This window comes from Lutra lutra, chromosome 5, assembly GCF_902655055.1.
Source record: "Lutra lutra chromosome 5, mLutLut1.2, whole genome shotgun sequence".
In the NCBI taxonomy this organism is placed as follows: domain Eukaryota; kingdom Metazoa; phylum Chordata; class Mammalia; order Carnivora; family Mustelidae; genus Lutra; species Lutra lutra.
In genome coordinates this window covers 29749429-29770938 of record NC_062282.1, presented here as the reverse complement: position 1 = coordinate 29770938, position 21510 = coordinate 29749429, and the positions used below count along the sequence as shown (strand labels likewise).

The 21510-nt window shown below is 38.9% G+C and overlaps 1 protein-coding gene across 5 annotated transcripts in view; it reads left to right on the top strand.

Moving 5' to 3' along the window:
* CPLANE1 (ciliogenesis and planar polarity effector complex subunit 1) overlaps positions 1–21510 on the top strand; it is a 146528-nt gene that overhangs the window by 92321 nt on the left and 32697 nt on the right. For 4 of the 5 annotated variants that reach the window (XR_007127438.1, XM_047729904.1, XM_047729905.1 and 1 more), the window contains 8 exons: positions 590–722; positions 1761–1812; positions 5429–5533; positions 8335–8406; positions 10984–11093; positions 11475–11670; positions 12049–12198; positions 16917–17146. Coding sequence is in view for 4 of the 5 variants with exons in the window: in XM_047729904.1 (XP_047585860.1) it covers positions 590–722; positions 1761–1812; positions 5429–5533; positions 8335–8406; positions 10984–11093; positions 11475–11670; positions 12049–12198; positions 16917–17146 (1048 nt within the window). In the remaining variant the exon portion in view is untranslated. The remainder of the gene's footprint in view (positions 1–589; positions 723–1760; positions 1813–5428; positions 5534–8334; positions 8407–10983; positions 11094–11474; positions 11671–12048; positions 12199–16916; positions 17147–21510) is intronic. The other variant, XM_047729906.1, reaches the window with a different exon arrangement.

The following is a 21510-nucleotide window of genomic DNA, read 5'->3' as shown; positions in this document are numbered from 1 at the left end:
GATCCCAGGACCCACTCAGCCACTCAGGCGCCTGGCAAATAAATAAAATCTTAAAAAAAAAAGAAAAAAAAAAGAATTTCACATTTACAGACCCTAAAGTCTACTACCAGTGCTCTCTTTCCAGAAATGTTTCCTTCCTTCCATCTTTTTCAGATATTCCCTCATCAAAATAAGTCTTCTCCTTAGCTTTTGGGGCCCTCTTTCCTCCTTGCTGGGATTTTGCTGAGGTGACTTAAGTATACTTAACTTCTTCAAAAGGGTGATTGGAGGCATCCCGTAGGGCTTCTGGGGTCAGGTCAGAGTCTGCAGAAAGGAGCATTTGAAAATTACTTAACAGGTATGACTCTGACCTGAGATTCCAGTAACTAACACAGAAAAGTCAGTTCACTAGTAGAGGAACTAAAAATAACTTTCATGTGTCCCTGACATTTGCTTCTATTTGCTTGAATACTACCAAAGGATCTTGCTCATTTAATTATATGCCATAGAATAATTTATTGCCATAATTTTGATAACCTTCTCCCTATATAGCAAAATATAAGTGAAAAACTGTTACTAAAATAGTAACATGTTTTATTCTTTTTAACAGACAAAGACGACGAGCTGAGAAAGAGCTGCAAGAAAAAAGATCAGAGAAACTGAAGAGAAAACCGAGGGTGGCTTTCCAACCAGAGGGTTCCCTTGTAAATGATAATGATTCAGAAATAGTTATGAAACCCAAGGTACAGAAACACTATTATACATGCCTCTCTGGTCTGCCTGTACATAGAGTTGCAAATGTCTTTGTGGTTTATCTAGTCTTCTGATTGCTGGAAGCTTCCGATTATGACCAGGAGAATCTTCACATCATTAAGTACATAAGCCCTGCTGCATTCCTCTTTGGAATAGTGGACATTTAGTTGCAAATGTGAAAAGTTTTTGATTTACCTGCCTGTGTGACTTTTTTATGTTTGAAATCACTCCTTGCTTTTTCTGTGTTGTCTTAATGCATGCCATATATATTCTTTGGGTTGCTCCTATTATAGTTTGACCCTTTTTCGATCCCTCCAGCATTTCCCACACACAGGTTTGTTAAGTAACCTATATATTGAAATCAGATCTTTTCAAACATTACTTCTAAGTTTGGTGACTGTTTACATATTTTTGCAACAAATTAAACACTAACAGTTTTGTTTATAAGGATTGTTTTTTAAAGATTTTTTAATGTATTTGACAGACAGAGAGCACTAGCAGGCAGAGAGGCAGGCAGAGAGAGAGAGAGGAGGTAACAGGCTCCCTGCCAAAGCAGAGAGTCCAATGCGGGACTTGATCCCAGGACCCCGGGATCACAACCCAAGCCGAAGGCAGCGGCTCAACCCACTGAGCCACCCAGGCACCCTGTTTATAAGGATTTTTTAAAAGCATACTGTCATGAGCCTCAAAGACACGTCTGGAGGCATTTGCTACCATTGTTGAGTCCCAGAGCACTTTTGATACAGTGGGGGGACCATTTGAGTGTTAGAGCTGCTCTGCAGTGGAGAAGAGCACACTGTAATTTAGTAACTGCATTAAGTTAGTAATGTTCTTTTTTATTGCTTGGTTTATGAGTTTTGTGAACTTCTTTGTGAAGTTACTTTGATAGAGTAAATACATATTTATTGAATGGATTCAAGCCTATACATAAACATTCGACAATCCTCTTAGCTATTTAATTTTTTTTTTCAAAGTAACGATTGTCTTTGAGTTACAATCATAGAATGATCATTTGGGGATTCATTTAGGAGCAAGAACATCCTGGTTCCCAGCCTTTGGATGACTTCGATATTCCTTTTGGTATGTATAATCATGATTAATGTAGTGTCTCAGTTCAAAGTTAAAATCAGTTTTCTAGAATTATGTATGTAAAAATGAGGCTAAATTATTTTAATTTTATCTTCAACAAAATAGAGTGTGTGTGTATGTGTGTGTGTGTTTTGATGTGTTATCTGGTAGAGCAGTGGTTGAAACTGTGGCCCACAGGCCAGATCCAGACCATGCCTGTTTTTGTAAATCAAAAAAAAAATTTTTATAAAGATTTTATTTATTTGACAGAGAGAGATCACAAGTAGGCAGAGAGGCAGGCTCCCCGCTGAGCAGAGAGCCCGATGTGGGACTCGATCCCAGGACCCTGAGATCATGATCTGAGCCAAAGGCAGAGGCTTTACCCACTGAGCCACCCAGGCACCCCCGTAAATCAAAATTTTTTTAAGGTTTTATTTATTTAAGAGAGAGAGAGAGCACATAAGCATGAGTGTGGGGAGGAGAAGGAGGGAGAATCTCAAGTCAACTGCCCTCCGAGCATGAAGCCTGACGTGGTACTCGATCTCATGACCCCTGAGCCCACGACCTGAGCCAAAACAAGTCAGAGGCTCAATGACTGTGCCACCCAGGCGCCCCTTTGTAAATCAAGTTTTGTTGAAACAGAGCTATGCCCATTTATTTACACATTGTTACTGACAGATTTTGCACTGGATCAGGGTTCACTTGTTGCAAGAGGCACCATACAATCTGCAAAGCCTAAAATCTTTATTGTCTGGTCTTTTACAGAAAATATTTGCTGATCCCTATAGTAGAACAGCACAATTAATTAGAATTTCAAATAAGATACTGATATATAAGGCCTAAAAGGAAATTATGGAAAAATATGCCTGTTGAATTCTTTATAGAAATACATGCACAGGGTGCCTGGGTGGCTCGGTGGGTTAAAGCCTCTTCCTTCGGCTCATGTCATGATCTCAGGGTCCTGGGATCGAGTCCCGCATCGGGCTCTCTGCTTGGTGGGGCACCTGCTTCTCCCTCTCTCTCTCTCTGCCTGCCTCTCTGACTCCTTGTGATCTGTCTCTCAAATAAATAAATAAAATCTTAAAAAAAAAAAAGAAAATACATGCACATTAAAGTAAGGAATTAGTTCAGGAAAGAGTACTTGTTTATAAGATAGGAAATTCTTTTCTTTCTCTAGTGGGTCAGTTGATTTCTTGCCACCAAATGTATGTGTTCCCCAAGACTTTCTTCTCAGTAATTTTCATCACATATACACAAACATTCACTCTCATGACTTCAGCTCTTAAATTTTTTTGATGACACTCAAATACACATCTACCCTCTCTCATCATTCTTTTCTACTTTCATCTTAGATTTAGCATGTCCAAATTTTATTTTATTTTTTGAAGATTTTATTTATTTATTAGAGAGGGAGCGAGCATGAGCAGTGGGGAAGTGGGGGCCAGAGGGGCAGAGAGAGAGGGAGAAGCAGGGTTCCCACTGAGCAGGGAGCCGTCAGGGGTCGTCTCCGTTCCAGGACCCTGGGATCATTACCTGAACCAAAGGCAGACATTTAACTGACTGAGCCTCCCAGGCATCCCCCACCCCCACCACCTTCCGTGATGCCACTGCCCTGCATCAAGCCTCTGTATGCCTAAACCAAGCAGTTTTTTCCCTAACTGACCTGCTTAGCTTGTACCTCTCAGCTTCCTAACCCATCTGGTATTCTTTCCCATTAACTTGTCTTAAAACCATTTTCTCTTTCTTTCTTAACAGTGTTTTGTTTTGTGTTTTTGCTTTGTGGAGGTAATACATGTTCACTGGAGAAAATATAAATCAGGAATAGGAAGAATAATAACCCCCCCCCCCAAAAAAAACTCCCGTAATTTCTCTGTCTAGAGATAGCCAGTGTTTTCTTCCAAAGTTTATTTTTTAAATATCTCCACTCATATATATCTGTAAATACATATATAGGTAGTTATATACTCTTATATAAATGTTTTGTTTATTTTTATTTATTTAATATAATGTAATGTTATCTATTTAATAATATTTAATATATATTTAATAATTATATTTTAGTAAATATATGCTTAATATGTGTATTGTGTCATTTCAAACAACAGTAATTCTCCAATTCTCTGACACCAGTTCAGTTCTGACAATAACCTGGAGTTAACACAGATCCCACAGATTAATGGCTCAGTCTCAAAAGACCACTTCAGATATCAGCTACAAATGGGGTCCCCATACACCTGCACATTTGCCCAGTCAACTACACATTCAGGGATTCCCATGACTCACCCTCCAGGTTCACTAATTTGCTACAGTGATTCCAGAATTCAGAGAAGTGCTTCACTTATGATTATAGTTTTATTATAAGGGATACAATTCAGGAATAGCCAAATGGAAGAGATGCATAAAGGAAGGTATGGGGGTTGAAGGCACAGTCTTTCCACACCCTCTCTGGGTACGCCACATACCCAGCACATCCCCTTGCTCATCAACCCAGAAGCCCCCTTAACCTCATTGTTTCAGGATTTTTATTGACGTTTCATTATATAGGCATGATTGATTGCATCATTAGCCATTGATGATTGAACTGCATCTCCAGCTGCTCTCCATTCCCCAGAGGTAGGGTTGGGATGAGGCTGATGATGGTTCTAACCCTCTGACCATGTGGTTTTTTCCCTCTGGTGACCAGCACCTATCCTGAAGCTATCTAGGGGCCTTTCAAGAGTCACCTCATTAGCATAAATTCAGATATGATCAAAAAGGTCATAACATGAATAATGACAGGAATTTACTCAGGAAATTCTAAAGATTTAAGGAACTCTGTGCTTACAACCAAGGATGAAGACCAAATATATATATATTTTATTATACTATAATGTGCCATAATTGATAATCTCTTATGCTACTTTGTTGTCCTGGATGGTCTCCCAGGAGAATTCACATCTAAACCCAAACTCCCATAATAGACTTTGGACTTGGATTCTACTTGCGGCTAAACTTTTCCACCTAAGTGGAAATTACCTCAAGTGCAGCATGTGCAGTCCGAATTTGTTGTCTATTCCCCAGCAGCTGCTTTGCTCTTTCATTCTCCATCCCCACTGGTGTCACCACCAACTCAACACCAAAACATAGGTTATCTGAATTCTGCCTTCTCCCACCTTCTCATCTAGACAATAACCAGGTCTTGTCTGTTTTACTTCCACTGAAATTTGTAAATTTATCATCTCTCCTCCATTTTTCACCATTACCGAAGTTCTGATCTGAACTGGTACAGCAGCCTCATCTGTCTGGAGCCACTTGAATGCATTCCATATACTGGCTGGGGTGGTTTTTCTTGAACATCAATCTGACCATATCATTTTCTTGTTTAACATTTTCTACTGGATCTTCATCAGCCAGAAGAACATTTAGGTTTCTAGGTTGGACATACAGAATCCTCTACAATTTTGGTTTTGATTTCACTGAGCTGCCTTTGAGAGTTAACATAGACAGCACCTCATTCAGAAAGTCCATTTTGATAACATCTTGGCACCCCATGCCTTATCTCCCTTGAGTTAGGTGCTCTGCTATTGGACTCCAGGTAATATGTTGGCTTCTCAGTGACTGCTTTGAATGTTTTGTTGTTATGTTTAAGAAATGCTACAAGAGGATATTAATACTTCAGCTGGATTGCACTTTATGGCCTCTGTGAGAAAGAAAGCTGTAGAATGTCAGGATGCAAGTACAAATACAGACCCAGGTAAAATGCTATTTTACCTTAATTTTTAAAATTCATATGTTTTGTGCAATATTTAATATATCTAGACTTTTTCTTCAAAATAATGATTTAACATGAATTTTAAGTTAAGTGATAATAGTTACTCCTCCTAAGTTCTTATCCTCAACCTTGGTATATACTTCACAAATTTTAAACTTTAAGTTGAATTTATGATAATTTAGTTAAAACATAATAGAAATTTTTGTTCAAAATACCATGGACTACATCCATGTTTTAAATTTGGGTTCTCTATGCCATTAATTGCCTTCACTGGGATTTCATGCCTAAGACCAAGAAGCCTAGAGCTATGGCTGTTGAAGTTATTTAGGAAGAGGACTAGATTGGGTTGGTATGGGAAGGGCATATGTAACTGTGTCCAAGAACAGAGGAAATAAAATTTGAAGGAACTGTTATTTGGAATTTTGCCTGATAGACTTCCTCATTCATGTAAGTGCTCTGACCTTTGTGTTGTAGAAATTCTTTTCTATGATATTTAGGAAACAGTTGCTTTCAACTGTGTTCAGAACCTTCAAGTGCTTTTCTTAAATCTCTAATTTTATTTTATTTAAAAATAGTATTTATTGATATGGTTTCAAAATAATATCATTATAGAATATTTGAATAATGTAGCAAAGCTATGAAGAAGATGAAATTAACTATAATCATATCACTTAGAATTAATGTGTTTTTAAAAGATTTTAGGGGGTGGGCAGAGGGAGAGGAACTCAAGCAGACCCTATGCTGAGTGTGGAGCCCAGTGTGCAGCTTGATCCTTCAACCCCAAGATCACAGCCCATGCCAGAACCGAGAGTCAGATGCTTAACCAGCAGTGCCACCAGGCTACCCTAGAAGTAACATTTTGATGATTTTTCTTTCAGTCTTCTCTTGCACATTTTGCATAGTTGGGTTTTTTTTTTTTTTAAAGATTTTATTTATTTATTTGACAGAGATCACAAGTAGGCAGAGAGGCAGGCAGAGAGAGAAAGGAGGGGAAGCAGGCTCCCCGCTGAGCAGAGAGCCCTATGCAGGCTTGATCCCAGGACCCTGGGATCATGACCTGAGCTGAAGGCAGAGGCTTTAACCCACAGAGCAACCCAGGCACCCCCATTTTACATAGTTTGATACAGTATATGGTGTCCTGCCTCACTATCTGTACTTTAATCTTCCAAATAGTATTCCTTTCTTCCCTGAGAATTTAACCCTTCATGGGTCCCAGTGTTTGCTTTTGCGTAGCAATCTTTGGATACTCTCTAGTTAGACTGTGTCTTTAACATATTGCATTATTTATTTACATAGTATAGTTTATACATATGTAGTATATATGTGTAGGTAGCATATACATTATAGTACATACTTAACATTATAGTATAGTATTTACATTATACTATCTACTTACCTTATAGTATATGTTTGCAATACTGTCAATATTTTATCTGATATGGTCAGTATTATTTCATATGCACACAAACTAGTTAAATGAATGTTAATTAAGAAGTGATGTTTAAAATGCTTTATATTTAATTTATATATTAATATATTTATATTTAATAATCCTAGATGCATAGTTATTCAGACTTGTTTAATGTTTGGGAGTATTGGATGGGCTGGTCTGGGACACCTTTTTTCCGCCTTTTAAAAAGTCTCTTGGGGGCGCCTGGGTGACTCAGTGGGTTAAAGCCTCTGCCTTCGGCTCAGGTCACGATCTCAGGGTCCTGGGATCGAGGCCCGCATCGGGCTCTCTGCTCAGCAGGGAACCTGCTTCCTCCTCTCTGCCTACTTGTGATCTCTCTCTCTCTCTCTCTCTGTCATAAATTAAAAAAAAAAAAATCTTAAAAGTCTCTTGGTGTCTGTGCAGCACATTTATAAGAATGGATTGGATTTGGAAAACAAAATTTACCTATATTGTGTATCCTTTGCTTTCACTTTGATTTCTGCTTATGTCCTACATTTCCCTGTGTCATCAAAAAGTACTTTGTAAGCATATTCCTTCTTCCAGTTGTGACATAAAATATTTACCTAATTTTTTAGTGTTGAGTGCATTAGGTGGTTTCCAGTATTTTTCTCCTATAAATAAGTTTTCAGTATCTTTCCACATGTGAGCCTTTGTTTTGGTCACCACTGTGATTTAGCTAATTCTTTTATCTTTACCCATTTAATATGTCATAAAAAGGCATCTCATTATTTAGTTTTTGTTTCTATCTGAATGAGGTTAGCCTACAGAAGATGTTTTTTGATGCAAATGGTGCATATGCATTTGAGAAACATTCTTTTTTTTTTTTTTTTTAAGATTTTATTTATTATTTGACAGTCAGATATTACAAGTAGGCAGAGAGGCAGGCAGAGAGAGAGAGGCAGGAGGAAGCAGGCTCCCTGCAGAGCAGAGAGCCCGATGCGGGGCTCGATCCCAGGACCCTGGGATCATGACCTGAGCTGAAGGCAGAGGCTTAACCCACTGAGCCACCCAGGTGCCCCAGAGAAACATTCTTATAAGAAAAAACCTTTGAGAAAGCCTTGGAGGTACTTTACTGCTAGGTAGTCTTCTAGACTTGGCAGCCTGTTTGCCAGAAGTCTGTTATCATCCAGGTAATCAGGCCCAGGAAAAACAATAATAAAATCATAAATTAACACTAATTTTTAAAAATTAAATTTTTAAGCGGTCAATCTACTTTACTACCTTTAAACACAATATCTAAAAATCGCATTCATACATTTAATTTTTTCTGTTTGTGAAATTCTTTTTTGTTTTCTTTTTTTTTGCCTCAACTCTTCCAACTGACTACAAGATAAAAAAGCTACTTCTCAAGAAGTTGTTTCTGAATGTGGTAAAAATCAACAAATCATTTCTTCCATATCAGGTGTGCTTTTTTTCTCTTTTTTTTTTTTCCTGAGAATAACATTACTAATTAAAGACTGTTTTTCGGATGACCAAACAAGAGCTACCACCATCCTTAAAAAAGCAATAAAACCCATCAATTGATTGAATAGAGATAGAATGATAATTTAAGTATTTTCACTTTCCTTTTTTCTAGTTTCTGGGTTGTTACATGGTTTAAATTCAAGCCTTGGTACCAAGTTTCCAGTATTCAATATAATAAGAAATTATATTTTGCATTTGAAATTTGAAAGTAATGTTTTATTAAAAATAAATGCTAGGAAGTAAAACTAGAGTCCTAGTGAAGGGATTTTGGAATATTGGTGAAGTTTAGTGGGGTAAAGTTTGGAGCCGATGACCAAGAAAGAATTCTTTAAACATTGTTGGTGCAAAATGGTGATTTAATAAAGCATGAGGACAGGACCCGTGGGCAGAAAGAGCTGCTGCCTCAGGGTTGTGAGAGGGGTGGCTGATTATATATTATGGGGTTGGGGAAGGTAAGGAAAAACTGAGGTCTTTTGTATGTTAAAGAAAATTCACGGGATACAGGAGGCCTTGCCACTGTCAAGTTAAAGTTTTCCCTCTAGCAAAGCATTAATAGGAAGATAGTTGGGAACTTCCTGGAGGATCCTTACACTCTGCCCTCTTCCAGTATCTGTCAATGGGCTGCAGCTTATAAGGATATTGTATCTACATTTCCTCCTGGAAGCTAGGCCATTGATAGAAATGCTTCATCTCTGTAAATTGCTAAGACATTTATAAACTGAGGGAGACTCAGTTCTTGCAGGATTGTGATCTCTACAAGTTAACTATGTTTTTCCTTTCCTTAGCTTTAGGGTGGCCAAGAGTACATGAGGAATGTCCCTTATATCCCATGGGGGGGTTTTGTGGGGTGTCCGCTTCTGCTTTGTCCCCAGCTTGGCTTCTTTTCCCTCATCACTAGGACAAAAGGCACAGAGTTAGACCATTTGCTGACGTATTGTGATAGGCTTCTTTAGTATACTTTTGAATAAGAAGCTAATGACTTTTATAAAATTTAGATGTTAAACATTTTTTAAGTGGTAAATTAAGCTATGGGCTCTGTGAATATACTAGAAACTACTGAATACTGAGTTTTGCCATTCTATTCTATTCTGTTTATTTTATTTTATTTCATGGAGAGTGCACACCCTAGCAGGGGGATGGGGAGGGGTAGAGGGAGGGGATGAGAGAGAATCTAAAGCAGCCTCCATGCCCAGCACGGAGCCTGACTTGGGGCTCAATCTCATGACCCAGAGAGCATAACCTTGTTGTGGAAGTTCAGAGCCATCGGAGAAGCTCAAGAGGCCCACAGAGAACTGGAAGAACAACTGGGAGAGCTTTATTAACGCCGGTGGGCTCAGTGGGATCACTCCCAAAGTCTGAGCACCCAGCCTTTATTGGGACAGATATTTATAGGCAAACTAGGGATTTTTCATGGTTTCGTACAGCTGATTGGCTCAGGGTCACAAGGTAGTTCTTAAAGCTATGCGGAAGTGACTTGGTGGAGAAGTGCCGAGTCATCCTCGGTGGCTCCTCATCTCGGTGAGGTGGCCATTTTAGGCTTTTCCGCCTCAACCTGAGCAGAAAAATCAAAAGTCAGTTGCTCAACAAACTGAGTCACCCAGGCACTCCTGAATTGTGCCATTTTAAAGGATGTAAATTATATCTCAATAAATCTGTTAAAACAAATGAATAACAAGAAAAAGCGTTGACAGTAAAAAAACAAATTAGTTATAGGTTAATTTCCTAAACAGGTTTTCTTGCAATCTCCTAAACAAACATGACTTAATATATCTGAAATGGAAATAGGAAATTACAGCATTTTCCTTCTTTCTTTTTTTCCTTCTTTCTTCTCACGGGGCTTGAGATCACAACCCTGAGACCAAGACTTGAGCTGAAATCAAGAGTCGAACACTTAACCGACTGAGCCACCTAGGAAATTAACAGCATTTTCTTGACATGACTTAGATACTTTCTGATCCCCGTGAATCATTCATATGAAAAAAGCAATAATCAGTCTCTATTCAACTATGAATTACCTTACAGTAAATTGTTTTTAGAATAGAATTTATTTATACCTGTGAAACTTCTTAGATTTGTTTAAAAGATTTTATTTTTAAGTAATATCTTCACCCAAAGTGGGGCCCAAACTCAGAATCCTGAGATCAAGAGCCACACACTCCACAGACTGAGCTAGCTAGGTGCCTCCTACTTAGATTTTTTTTTTTTAAAGATTTTATTTATTTATTTGACAGAGATCACAAGCAGGCAGAGAGGCAGGTAGAGAGAGAGGAGGAAGCAGGCTCCCTGCTGAGCAGAGAGCCCGATGCGGGGCTCGATCCCAGGACCCTGAGATCATGACCTGAGCCAAAGGCAGCGGCTTAACCCACTGAGCCACCCAGGCGCCCCGTCCTACTTAGATTTATAACAAAAAAAAATTTTATGTTGTTTGTTGCTGACTTGTTATAAATGCTAATGACTTAGAGCTATTTACAGATTTTTTTTATATTCCTGATTTTTTTATTTTCTTAATTTTCAGAACATGAACCTTTGAATGTTCCTCAAGTGTTGGCTCCCGATGTATGTCTAAATCTCAAACTTCACACTGAAATTTCAGAGGAACCTTTGTCACCTTCACTGTCTGATCTGGTACTAAATTTGATATTTCTATTCAGAGGTTATAATAATACATTTGCTAAAATTTATTATGGTCATCTGCATCACTTAATTGTATAGATGAAATGAGGCTAAAATGGCATCTATGTAGCTTTGTTGGAAAGATCAAAAAATTAAAATTTAAATACTGTGCCCCAAAGTATTGTAAACTAAGACCATAACACATACTTCCTGCAGTTTTCCCTAAGTTAGGGAAATACATAAGCTCATATAAGCTCTTTTTGCCTTTAGAATTAATTATTATTATTATTATTTTTAATTAATTTTTTTTTTTTTACAGGGGTGAATGGTGCAGACTGGTTGTACAGAGTAAAAAGAATATAACCCTCTTTGATTTTACGTGTTTTGTTTCAGGTTAGACACACTTACATAAATGTGATTGATATTAAAGCTGATGATCTACAGGAACTGCCTGTCAAAGAGGGGCCTTCAGATGATACTATTATCAAACAGCCAAGTGATCACCTGGAGATCCCATCTTCTGCAGAGTTACATTATAAGGCAGCTTCAGTTATAAATGCTGTTCCCTTGCACACTGTTAAGACTGAAGGTAATAATTTTTTTCTTTTTAAGTAGATTAAAAACATTTAAAAAATTCTTTAATATAGCATTTTTACCCCTTCTTAAGTCTCTTAGCTCTTTTCCTGCAAACCCACTATATCTTTGGATGTTTATATTCACATTTAGGAATGTTCTTTTGTGGGGGAGGGCAGAGGAAGAGGGAGAGAGAATCTTAAGCAGACTCCAAGCCCAGCGTAGAGCCTGATGTGGGGCTTGATCTCACGACCCTGAGATCCCAACCTGAGCCACAATCAAGAGTTGGAGGCTTAACTGAATGGGCTACCTGGGTCCCCCTAGAAATGTTCTATTAATCTTCTAACTACCTTATTTAGAATCAGTCTTTTCATGCTTTTCATATTCTTGATAGAGTCAGCCAATTCCACTATGGATTTATTTTTTAAATCTGCAAAAATGTCTCCACCCTGTCTGGATGAAAGAAGCTGGAGAGCAGGCAGCACAGAGGTGAAGAACCCTGGGATCGCCTCACCTGTACCATCAGAATTACAGCAGGACAAAGGTGAATACCCTCAATGTCTAACATGACTCTCGCCTTTTCTCTAAATTACTGATATATAGAAATGAGTTCTAAAACTTGGTAATTGCAAAAGAAACCAGGAAAAGTTTTTTCCTTTGCTAAGAAGAGTGTGGTCAGATAGGTAAATTAGGTAGCGTCATGGTTCCAAAGCTGGAGACCCTGGGTATTCCGCGAGGAGACTACAGATCTTTTTGTACATAGGTCTTTTATAAGATAAAATAAACATAAAATAAAAATAAACATCCTATGGGATGTCATGAGTGCTTTGGTATTAAAAGGGAATTCTCATATTTAAAAAAAGTGGGTGATTCTAGAATAGCATATAGAAAATACACCGGTATTTAGCCAACAGTAAAATATTATAAGTAAAATACTCAGTTTTAGAATTATAAATTAGGTTGCATTATTATAAAATATTTGCAAGATTTAGAAGAATATTTTTCTAAAACCTAAAGTTATTACATCCTATGAATGATTAGATTACTCTTCTTTTTGGAAAAGATTTTATTTATTCATTTGATATAGAGAGATATAGGGAAAGAGCTTGAGCAGGAGGAGAGGCAGAGGGAGAGGAAGAAGCAGACTCCCCACTGAGCCGGGAGCCCAACACGGGGCTCGATCCCAGGATCTGGAGATCATGACCTGAGCCGAAGGCAGATGGCCAAACATCTGAGCCACCCATGTGCCCCGAATAGATTAAGCTTAATAAGCCATCAGATTTCTTCCAGCTGAAAGCCAATATGTCTTCTGGGTTCCATAGCTCCTGGGCGGGACACCCAGCCTTGTGGTTTTCAGATGCTTGGGGTCAGAGTACAGCCCTGTCTGCTAATTGTATATCAACAGTGGGCACTCAGATGTGAGGGTATAGGGAAGGGATGGGTAGCAGGGAAACCTCACCTTAGGATGTGTTAGGGCATGTCTATTATAGCTGTGTATACCAATAAGTGCCAGAATTTCAGATTTTGAAGCCTTGGCCCATTCTCTCTCCTGTCATGGGGCTGTTTGGTGCATGGGTATTGAAGGGAGAATGTATGAAACTAACAAGTCTTTTAGGCTGGGAAAGTGTGTGGGGAAATGAAAAGAGCTTGACTTCTAGGTTCAAGTAGAACAGACCTGGTTTTTGGTCCCAACTCTATCACTTCATAGTTTGAATACTTTTTGCAAGTATATTAACTTTATCTGATCCTTACTTATATCTCTGTGGGACACAACCTCATAGAGTTGTCATGTGGGTTACATCTAGCCAAATGCCTGTGGGCTCCCTGGGCTGTGCAGTCAGTTGAGTATCTGACTCTTGGTTTCAGCGCAGGCCATGATCTCAGGGTCATGGGATAGAGCCCTGCGTGGGGCTCTGCACTCAGTGCAGACCCTGCTTAAGACTCTCTTCCTCTCCTTCTGTCCCTGTTCCCCATGCTCACTCTCTTGTTCTCTCCCTTTATCTAAAATAAATAAATCTTTTTTAAAAATGCCTATCAGCTAGTTTCCCTTCATTTTCACACCAGTCAACTTTTGAAATTCTGCCAAACTGGAACCAGATCCATCTCTCTGTGACCCCTGAATATCCTTGGCCAGCATTTTAAGTGACCATAATCTAGCTACAGGTTAATTTTCTTCATTAGTCAGATCAAGTCTATTCAACGTTTTGGAAGATCATTCTCTGAGAAGACTGGTTACAAAAATATGTCAGTGTCCCTTATTAAAGAGAACAACTTTAAATTGCCAATTTAAAAGGATGTGTTTCATATTTTGAAAATAAATTCCATTATGGTTTTTACATAATATACCATAAAGATTCAGAATCTTGTTACATAATAGAGTTGAATGGGATTTGTATTATAGAAAAAGGTTGGGAGAAGGAGGGACAGATTCCCTAGGTATTTAAAACAAAAGCAAGACAAGTAATGAATTCCTACTTTTAGTGATACTTGCTCACCATTTTGAATGACAGTAGTTTCCTATTTTAGAAACTTATCTCCAATAGGAATGCTTTTAACTATTAATAACAAGCAGAGCTTTGCTGGCCAGAGGGAGAATTTTTCATCAATGGAGCTCAGTATTTAACCCTTTAGGTGATTTTTCCTTTTTTTTCTCCCCCTATTAGTCAGTGGGAATAGAGCAGATTCTCCAAAGAAAGGGAAGCTATTTTCATTATGTATGTAGACCATTCTGGATTTTGAACACGTCCAGCTCTTTTGCCAAATTTTCTCCTTGAAGTTTGTATACAAAATTCTCTCCTGAGAATGACTAAGGGAGATACTTCAGGCTCCCCAAAACAGGAAGGACAGATGGTAAAGTACTACGAGAGTCAAGCTAAAAAAGGTAAGGCCTGGCGTACCTGATGGGCATGATCAGTAGATCATGTGACTCTTGATCTTGGAGTCGTGAGTTTGAGCCCCTTGGGTGTAGAGATTACTTAAAAAAAAAAAAAAAAAAAAAAAGTAAAGCCAGAACAGGTAGTGGAAAGTGATACAGTGGCCATTGCCTGCATCGCAGTTTGATATTATCCTGTCATGGGAAACCTCACACTAGACTGGGACTGAAAGGTAAGAAGCACTACCTACACTTGTTTAGTGATTCACATTTTTCAGAGTATTTTATTGCACAATTCAGTCTTCACAAAGCCTCTCTAAGTTAGATAGATCAGGCATCATACTCCTCATTTGACCAACTAGTCAATAAACACTAAATGAAGGACCAGATCTTGGAGCTTAAGAAGAGCATAATTAATATTGGGCTCTCTGCCTGGGCACTCACCTCGGGGAGGAAAGGAAGGCATAGAAGCAGAGGATTATGATACAGCATGGGAAGTGCTTTCAAGGTGGTATGGATGAGATTCTTGGGAAATGCAGCATCTACTCCATCTCTAGGGAGGATGGGACATTTATCCCCATTTATTCCACTGAGACACCTCAGTGGAATCTTAAAGGGAAGTGGGACTTAGAGAAAGGTCACACAGAGTGAGGGACTAAATTGTTCAGTGATGTGGAGGTTCCATGGAGCCTGCAGAGGCTGAGAGAATTAAAGTTTGCTTGGAGGCAGTGAAGTGGTTTTGTTTGTTTAAGACAGCAATAGATGAGCTAGAGAGGGAGATAGAGGAAAGACTGAATGGCATTGTCCTCATACTGAGGCCTTTGGACTTTTAAGATGAGGTATTAGAGAAACACTGAAGAATTTGAGGTGGGAAAGGAACAAAATCAGATTTGTGTTTTAAAAGATCCGTGTGGAAGGTGGACTAAATAGGGGTAAAATAAATTAGTGATAGAAATGCTGTTTGGGGTCCAGCTATTGTGAAAGCTTCAGCTAAGCAATGGTAATAGGAATGGAGATTTTGGTTGGTAATCATCAATATTTGGTATTACTTTGGATCTGAAGGAAAGAGAAGAACCTTGAATGATTCTCAGTCCTCTGGCTTAGGAACATGGTGAATGAGAGCTACTAACTGAACTGGGGAATCAGGAAGAGGGAGAAAGTTGGAGGGACAGAGCGATGAATTTCAGCTGATAGGCTTTTGGAACAACCTAAATGAGATACCCAGGACATAGGTGGATTTAAGGGCTGGTGCTCATGAAGATGCCATGTGAATTTGAGAGTCATCTGTGCTTCGGTGATACCACCCAGGGAGAATACGTAAGTGAGAAGTGAGCTGAGAATGACACCCTGGAAGTGCTGATGGGTCAGAGGGGTGGGAGGGCTGAAGAGTAAAACGACAAGACAACGAAGAAGGAAGAGCAATAGAGGGAGAAGGAGACCCAGAACCTGGAAAAAGAACACATTTTATAAAAAGTGCTTGAGGGGTGCCTGGGTGGCTCAGTCATAGGGCATCTGCCTTTGGCTCAGGTCATGATCCCAGGGTCCTAGAATCAAGCTCTGCCTCAGGCTCTCTGCTCAGCAGGAAGCCTGCTTCTCCCTCTCTCTCTCCCCTGGCTTGTTCCTTCTCTCACTGTCTCTCTGTCAAATAAATATATAAAATCTTAAAAAAAAAAAAAAAAGTGTTTCAAATTTGGAACAAGGATCAATTGAGTTTAAGAGTTGGGAGGGTCATTGGCTTTGATATTGGTCTTGGGAGGTTTAATGATAGCCTGAGATCCCACGTAGAGTTGGTAGTAGCCCACAGTAGGCCTTGCTTTTACTATGTGACACTGGTGGTTTTCAAGTAGAGTTTTAAAACAGTCAAAAATAGGGGCACCTTGGTGGCTCAGTCAGTTAAGTGTCTGACTCTTGATTTCTGCCCAGGTCATGATCTCAGGGTCATGAAATCAAGCCCTACACTGGGCTCTGTGCTCAGTGGGAAGTCTGCATGAGCTTCTCTCCCTCTGCCTCTCCCCTCATGCTCTCTCTCTCTCTCACTCACTCTCAAAATGAATAAGCAAATCTTTAAAATAAATAAAAAGTCAAAAATATTAAATAATGTTGCTTTTTAATGAAGTGTGTTTTTATTGCAGAGGGTAAAATTATCATTCAAACTGCCTTGTGTGTGGAGTTTTGTGGTAATAGCAACACTGTTATGTATTCTTATCTCACAACAGACAGTTCTCCGAAGTTGAGAAGCTGAAGTGTTATTTCTGAGTGTATTGAAACAGATTTGGAAGGGAGTGTTATTTTGACTTAAAATGCAGTCTTGAAAAAAATTAGATCATCATCATTTACTTCTCCCTTAATTCTACTGAATTCTAATATTGATTACCTTTATTAATATTTAGATATGCTAAAGCCAGATTTTCAAGTCAAAGAACAGAACTTGAAGTCAGCTGCTGCAGAGGATGACTCACCGTGGGAGCTCCTGCAGGATGTGTCTGCAGCTTGCCGCCTAGAGCGTCTCACATCTAAGCTTCAGGAAATTGATGAACAGCTGTTAGCAATACAGAACATTGCTGAAAACATAGAGCAGGATTGCCCCAGATACAAACTGCTAGTTCGACATTGTGATAAGGTAGACAGACTGTCTTTATTTTAGCTAATCGTTTGTTACTGAGTTATTAGATTTGGAATTTGATGTGATTTTAGACATTTGGTTTTTTAATATAATAGGATTTTCTTTTTTAAGCTAAGGTTTCTCAACCTCAGCATTATTGATATTTGGACCAGATAATTCTTTGTTGTGGAAGACTTGTCATATGCACTGTAGGATTTTTTTTTTAAAGATTTTATTTATTTGACAGGGATATTTGATAGCATCCCTAATCTTTACCTGCTAGCTTTGCTGTAATAATAAAACAATGTCTTCAGGCATGGCCAAATATTCTGTGGGGAGCAAGATAGCCCCCAGTTAACAACCACTGCCTTAAGCTTCTAAGAAGTGAACCATTGCTTCCTACCAGGAAAATAAATACATGAATTAGAAAACAAGAATGTGGTTTTAAATGAACCCTGCTCATAATTGAGTATCATTTTCTTCAGCAGGATTTTTTTAACTTTATAAAAATGCTGTTGTCTTTATATTTAGAGTTCTCAGTTTCTTTTAAATATTTTATACAATGGGAATAGTAGTCCTTAGACGTTTTCTGTATCTTTAAAAAATACATATAAGAATGAGATTATTTATGTATATTGGTATATCATGGTAGTTAGACAAATAGGAAGTCTCAAACATGAATTAATTATTTTGCACAAACTTTTTTTAGGAAGTAAAATTTACATAAAATTAAGATTAAGGAACAAACAGTAAAAATATCTTGAATGTGTTAAAGCTTTATATTGGGAAATGCAAATTGGTCTGCAGGATAAAAATTCCATCATTGACTTACCTAACAAATATTCTAGGTTGCTAGCTGGCTGATATTTTAAAAGATGTGTTTATTAGGTTTATAGTATTTCTTTAATTCAAACATTTAGCACATATTAAAAAGTTAAGATTAAACTTAAGTGAAATCACACAGAAAAAACATAAGGTGGGACTACTTTTAAGTAATGATATTATGATGTTTATTTGATTGTGTCCTTTTTTTTTTAAATCCAGACTTAGATCTAGCACTTCAAAATAAGTGTTAAGTGTTAGAGTCATCTTTGGAACTCCTTATTCCAAGGAATCACTTTCAAAATGGCCTTATGTTCTTGTATATTAAGCATATCCAGAGCCAAATATGTCTTGATCCTGGCTTGCTCCAGAGTCCCAAGAATCGTTTTTTCATCAATAAACACTTATTAAGCTTCTGCTAAGTTTTTGGAATAGAACGATAAATAAGACATACATAGTCATTACTTTCAAGCAGCTTAGAATCTAACAAAAGAAGATAGATGTATACACCAGTAAAAACATATGAACAGGGTGCAGTGAGAACACAGGTGCACAGGACAGGTTGTGGCTGGACAGTGAAACTATAGCATCAAAGATGCCTTTATAGAGGTGACTCTGGAATTGGTAATGAATTGATATTCACCAGTTAGGTAAGGAAAGACTGATGAAACATTGTGAGGTAGAGGTTGATGATACTGGGCTTTAGGACATTTGACAGTAAAGGTAGATAAGGGTGGATAAGTGATAATGGAAAGTATTGTTTGCTATGTCAAGTGATTAGGATTTTTTTCTATACTATAAATAGGCAGGAGGGAACCACTGAAGAATTTTGGGCAGTGAAATGGTGTGATCAGATGCTCTGGCAGCAGCAGCGGGGAGGGCAGATTGGAGAGGATAAGCCTGAGGACAGGGAGGTGGTTGGGTCACCGTGGTTCTAAACTGGCTGCTCTTTAGAGTCATCTTGGGAGCTTGTTAGAAATGTAGACTTGTGGGCCCAAACCCTGAGATTCTGATTTTAAGTAATTCTTTGGTGGGACCCGGAATTTGTGTAATTAATATGCTTCATGAATGGCTCTTATACAGCTAGCTGTATACTGCATTTACTGATTGATGTTTGGGACTCACTATATACCAAGCTAAGAAGTAATGATAACCTGAACTTTAGGATTGGAGTTAGAGAAGGATGTAGCAGGACTCAGAGGGTGATTGGCTCTGAAAATGTGAAAAAGAATAGTTTCACAGTGGTATCTAAATTTTGAGCCTGGGTAAATGGTGGAGTCACTTTCCAAACAAGGGAAGAAGAAGACCGTGTGTTTTGGGGGAAGAGAGGCACAGTGATTTTGGTCAGAAACATCTTAAATTTGAGGTATAAGATTAGTAGCAGTTGGATATATGCTTCTGGAGCTTAGAAGCTAGAGTTGGGTTGATGGTACAGATTTTAGACTCCTTACAAGGAAGTTCAAATCATAACAGGGCACTCACCCAAGGAGTATACACTGAATGAGGAGAAAAAGAGGGTAAAGGACAGAATTCTGTAGATGCATGAACTTTTAAAGATGACTCGACAACAAAGCTTGAGAAGGAGCATTCTGAAGTAGTTAAGAGACTCAGGAGAAAGCAAAGCAAAGAAAGAGTTTCATGGAATTTCTATAGGGGAGATGTAAAGATGGTGGAGGAGTAGGGGACCCTGTTTCAACCCGTCCTCTGAACTGAGCTAGAGATCTACCAGACCATTCTAAACACCCATGAAATCAGCCTGTGGTGTAAGAAGATATATCTGGAGCTCTACAAGCTGAATATCTCAAGTGGGGAACTTTGATTGGTAGCAGTGGTAAAAGGACGTTAGGACAGCCCCCCAGATTGAAACCTAGAGCTGCAGGGATGCACGTGCGAACTGGGGGTGGCTAGTGGTTTTAGAAGCACAAAAGGCAGAGACATGCCTGGACCTGGAAGCAAGGACTAGCAGAGCTGCTATGGGTGTACAACCCAGAATACAGTTTTTTAGCAGTACAGACAAAAATGGAGACAATGTAGCCTGGAGAACTTACTGAAGAACAGACTGTGATTTCTCTGTTCTGAGATAGAGATATGGATACGGTCACTTCTACTCTGACTTTCAGAAGAGATGTGGAAAGCTGCCAGGAAAAGCTGCCAGAGAACAAAAGCCCGCCAAAACTGGTTTTCACTGAGCCCATTTCCTCCCTACAGGAGTCAGGGCAGCTCTGCCCAAACAGGGTTGCCTGAGTAACAGCAGGACAGGCCCCTCCCTCAGAAGACAGTCTGAAAGAACAAGAGACCGACAACCCTAAGATCCCTATAAAAAAGGTGCATCCTGCTTGGGTTGCAGTCAATCATTTGGACTCTGTACATTCCCTCAACCACCCATCAACAGAATGACTAAGAGAAGGAACCCCTAACACAGGAAAAATTCAGAGACTGTGACCTCTGCCACAGAACTAATGGATATGGTTATAAGCAAGATGTCAGAAATAGACTTCAGGATAACAGTTATGAAGACAATAGCTAGGATGGAGAAAACCATTAATGGCAACATAGATTCTTTAAGAGCAGAAATGAGAGCTGATCTGCCAGAACTTAAAAATGCTATTATTGAGATCCAATCTAGATACTCTAATGCTAGGGTAAATGAGGCAGAAGAACAAATTAGTGATCTAGAAGGCAAACTGATAGCAAAGAAGGAACAGGAGGAGGCCTGGAACAAACAGCTTAAAATCCATGAAATAAATGATCCCATGAAATGTTCCAGGGTCAGGATTATTGGGATCCCTGAGGGGGTGGAGAGGGAGAGGACCAGAAAATACATTTGAGCAAATCATAGCCAGGAACTTCCCTAATCTGGGGAAGGAAGAAAGCATTCATGTCCTAGAGGCAGAGAAGTCCTCTCCCAAGATCAATGAGAACAGACCATCTCCACAGCATGTAATAGTAAAACTCGCAAATCTTAGAACCAAGGAAGCTATCTTAAGGGCAGTTAGGGGTAAGAGATTCTTTACGTACTGAAGGAGGAACATCAGAATAGTGTCAGACCTGTCCATAGACACCTGGCAAGCCAGAAAGGGCTGGCAAACATATTCAGGGTACTAAATGAGAAGAACATGCAGCCAAGAATTCTTTATCCAGCAAGGCTGTCACTCTGAATGAATGGAGAGATAAAGAGCTTCCAGGACTGGCAGACACTAAAAGAATATGTGACCACTAAGCAAGTACCACTAAGGCCTGCAAGAAATATTAAGAGGGGTTTTATAAAAGGGGAAAGACCCCAAGAGTGATACTGAACAGAAACTTACAGTGACAATCTATAGAAACAGGGATTTGACAGGCAAGATGATGACAATAAAATCTTATCTTTCAATAATCACTCTCAACGTGAATGGCCTAAATGCTCCCATAAAATGGCACAGGGTTGTGGAGTGGATAAAAAGACAGACCCATCCATATGCTGTCTATAAGAGACTCTCTTTGAACCTAAAGATACATCCAGACTGAAAATGAAAGGACAGAGAGCCATCTTTCATGCCAATGGACCTCAAAAGAAAGCT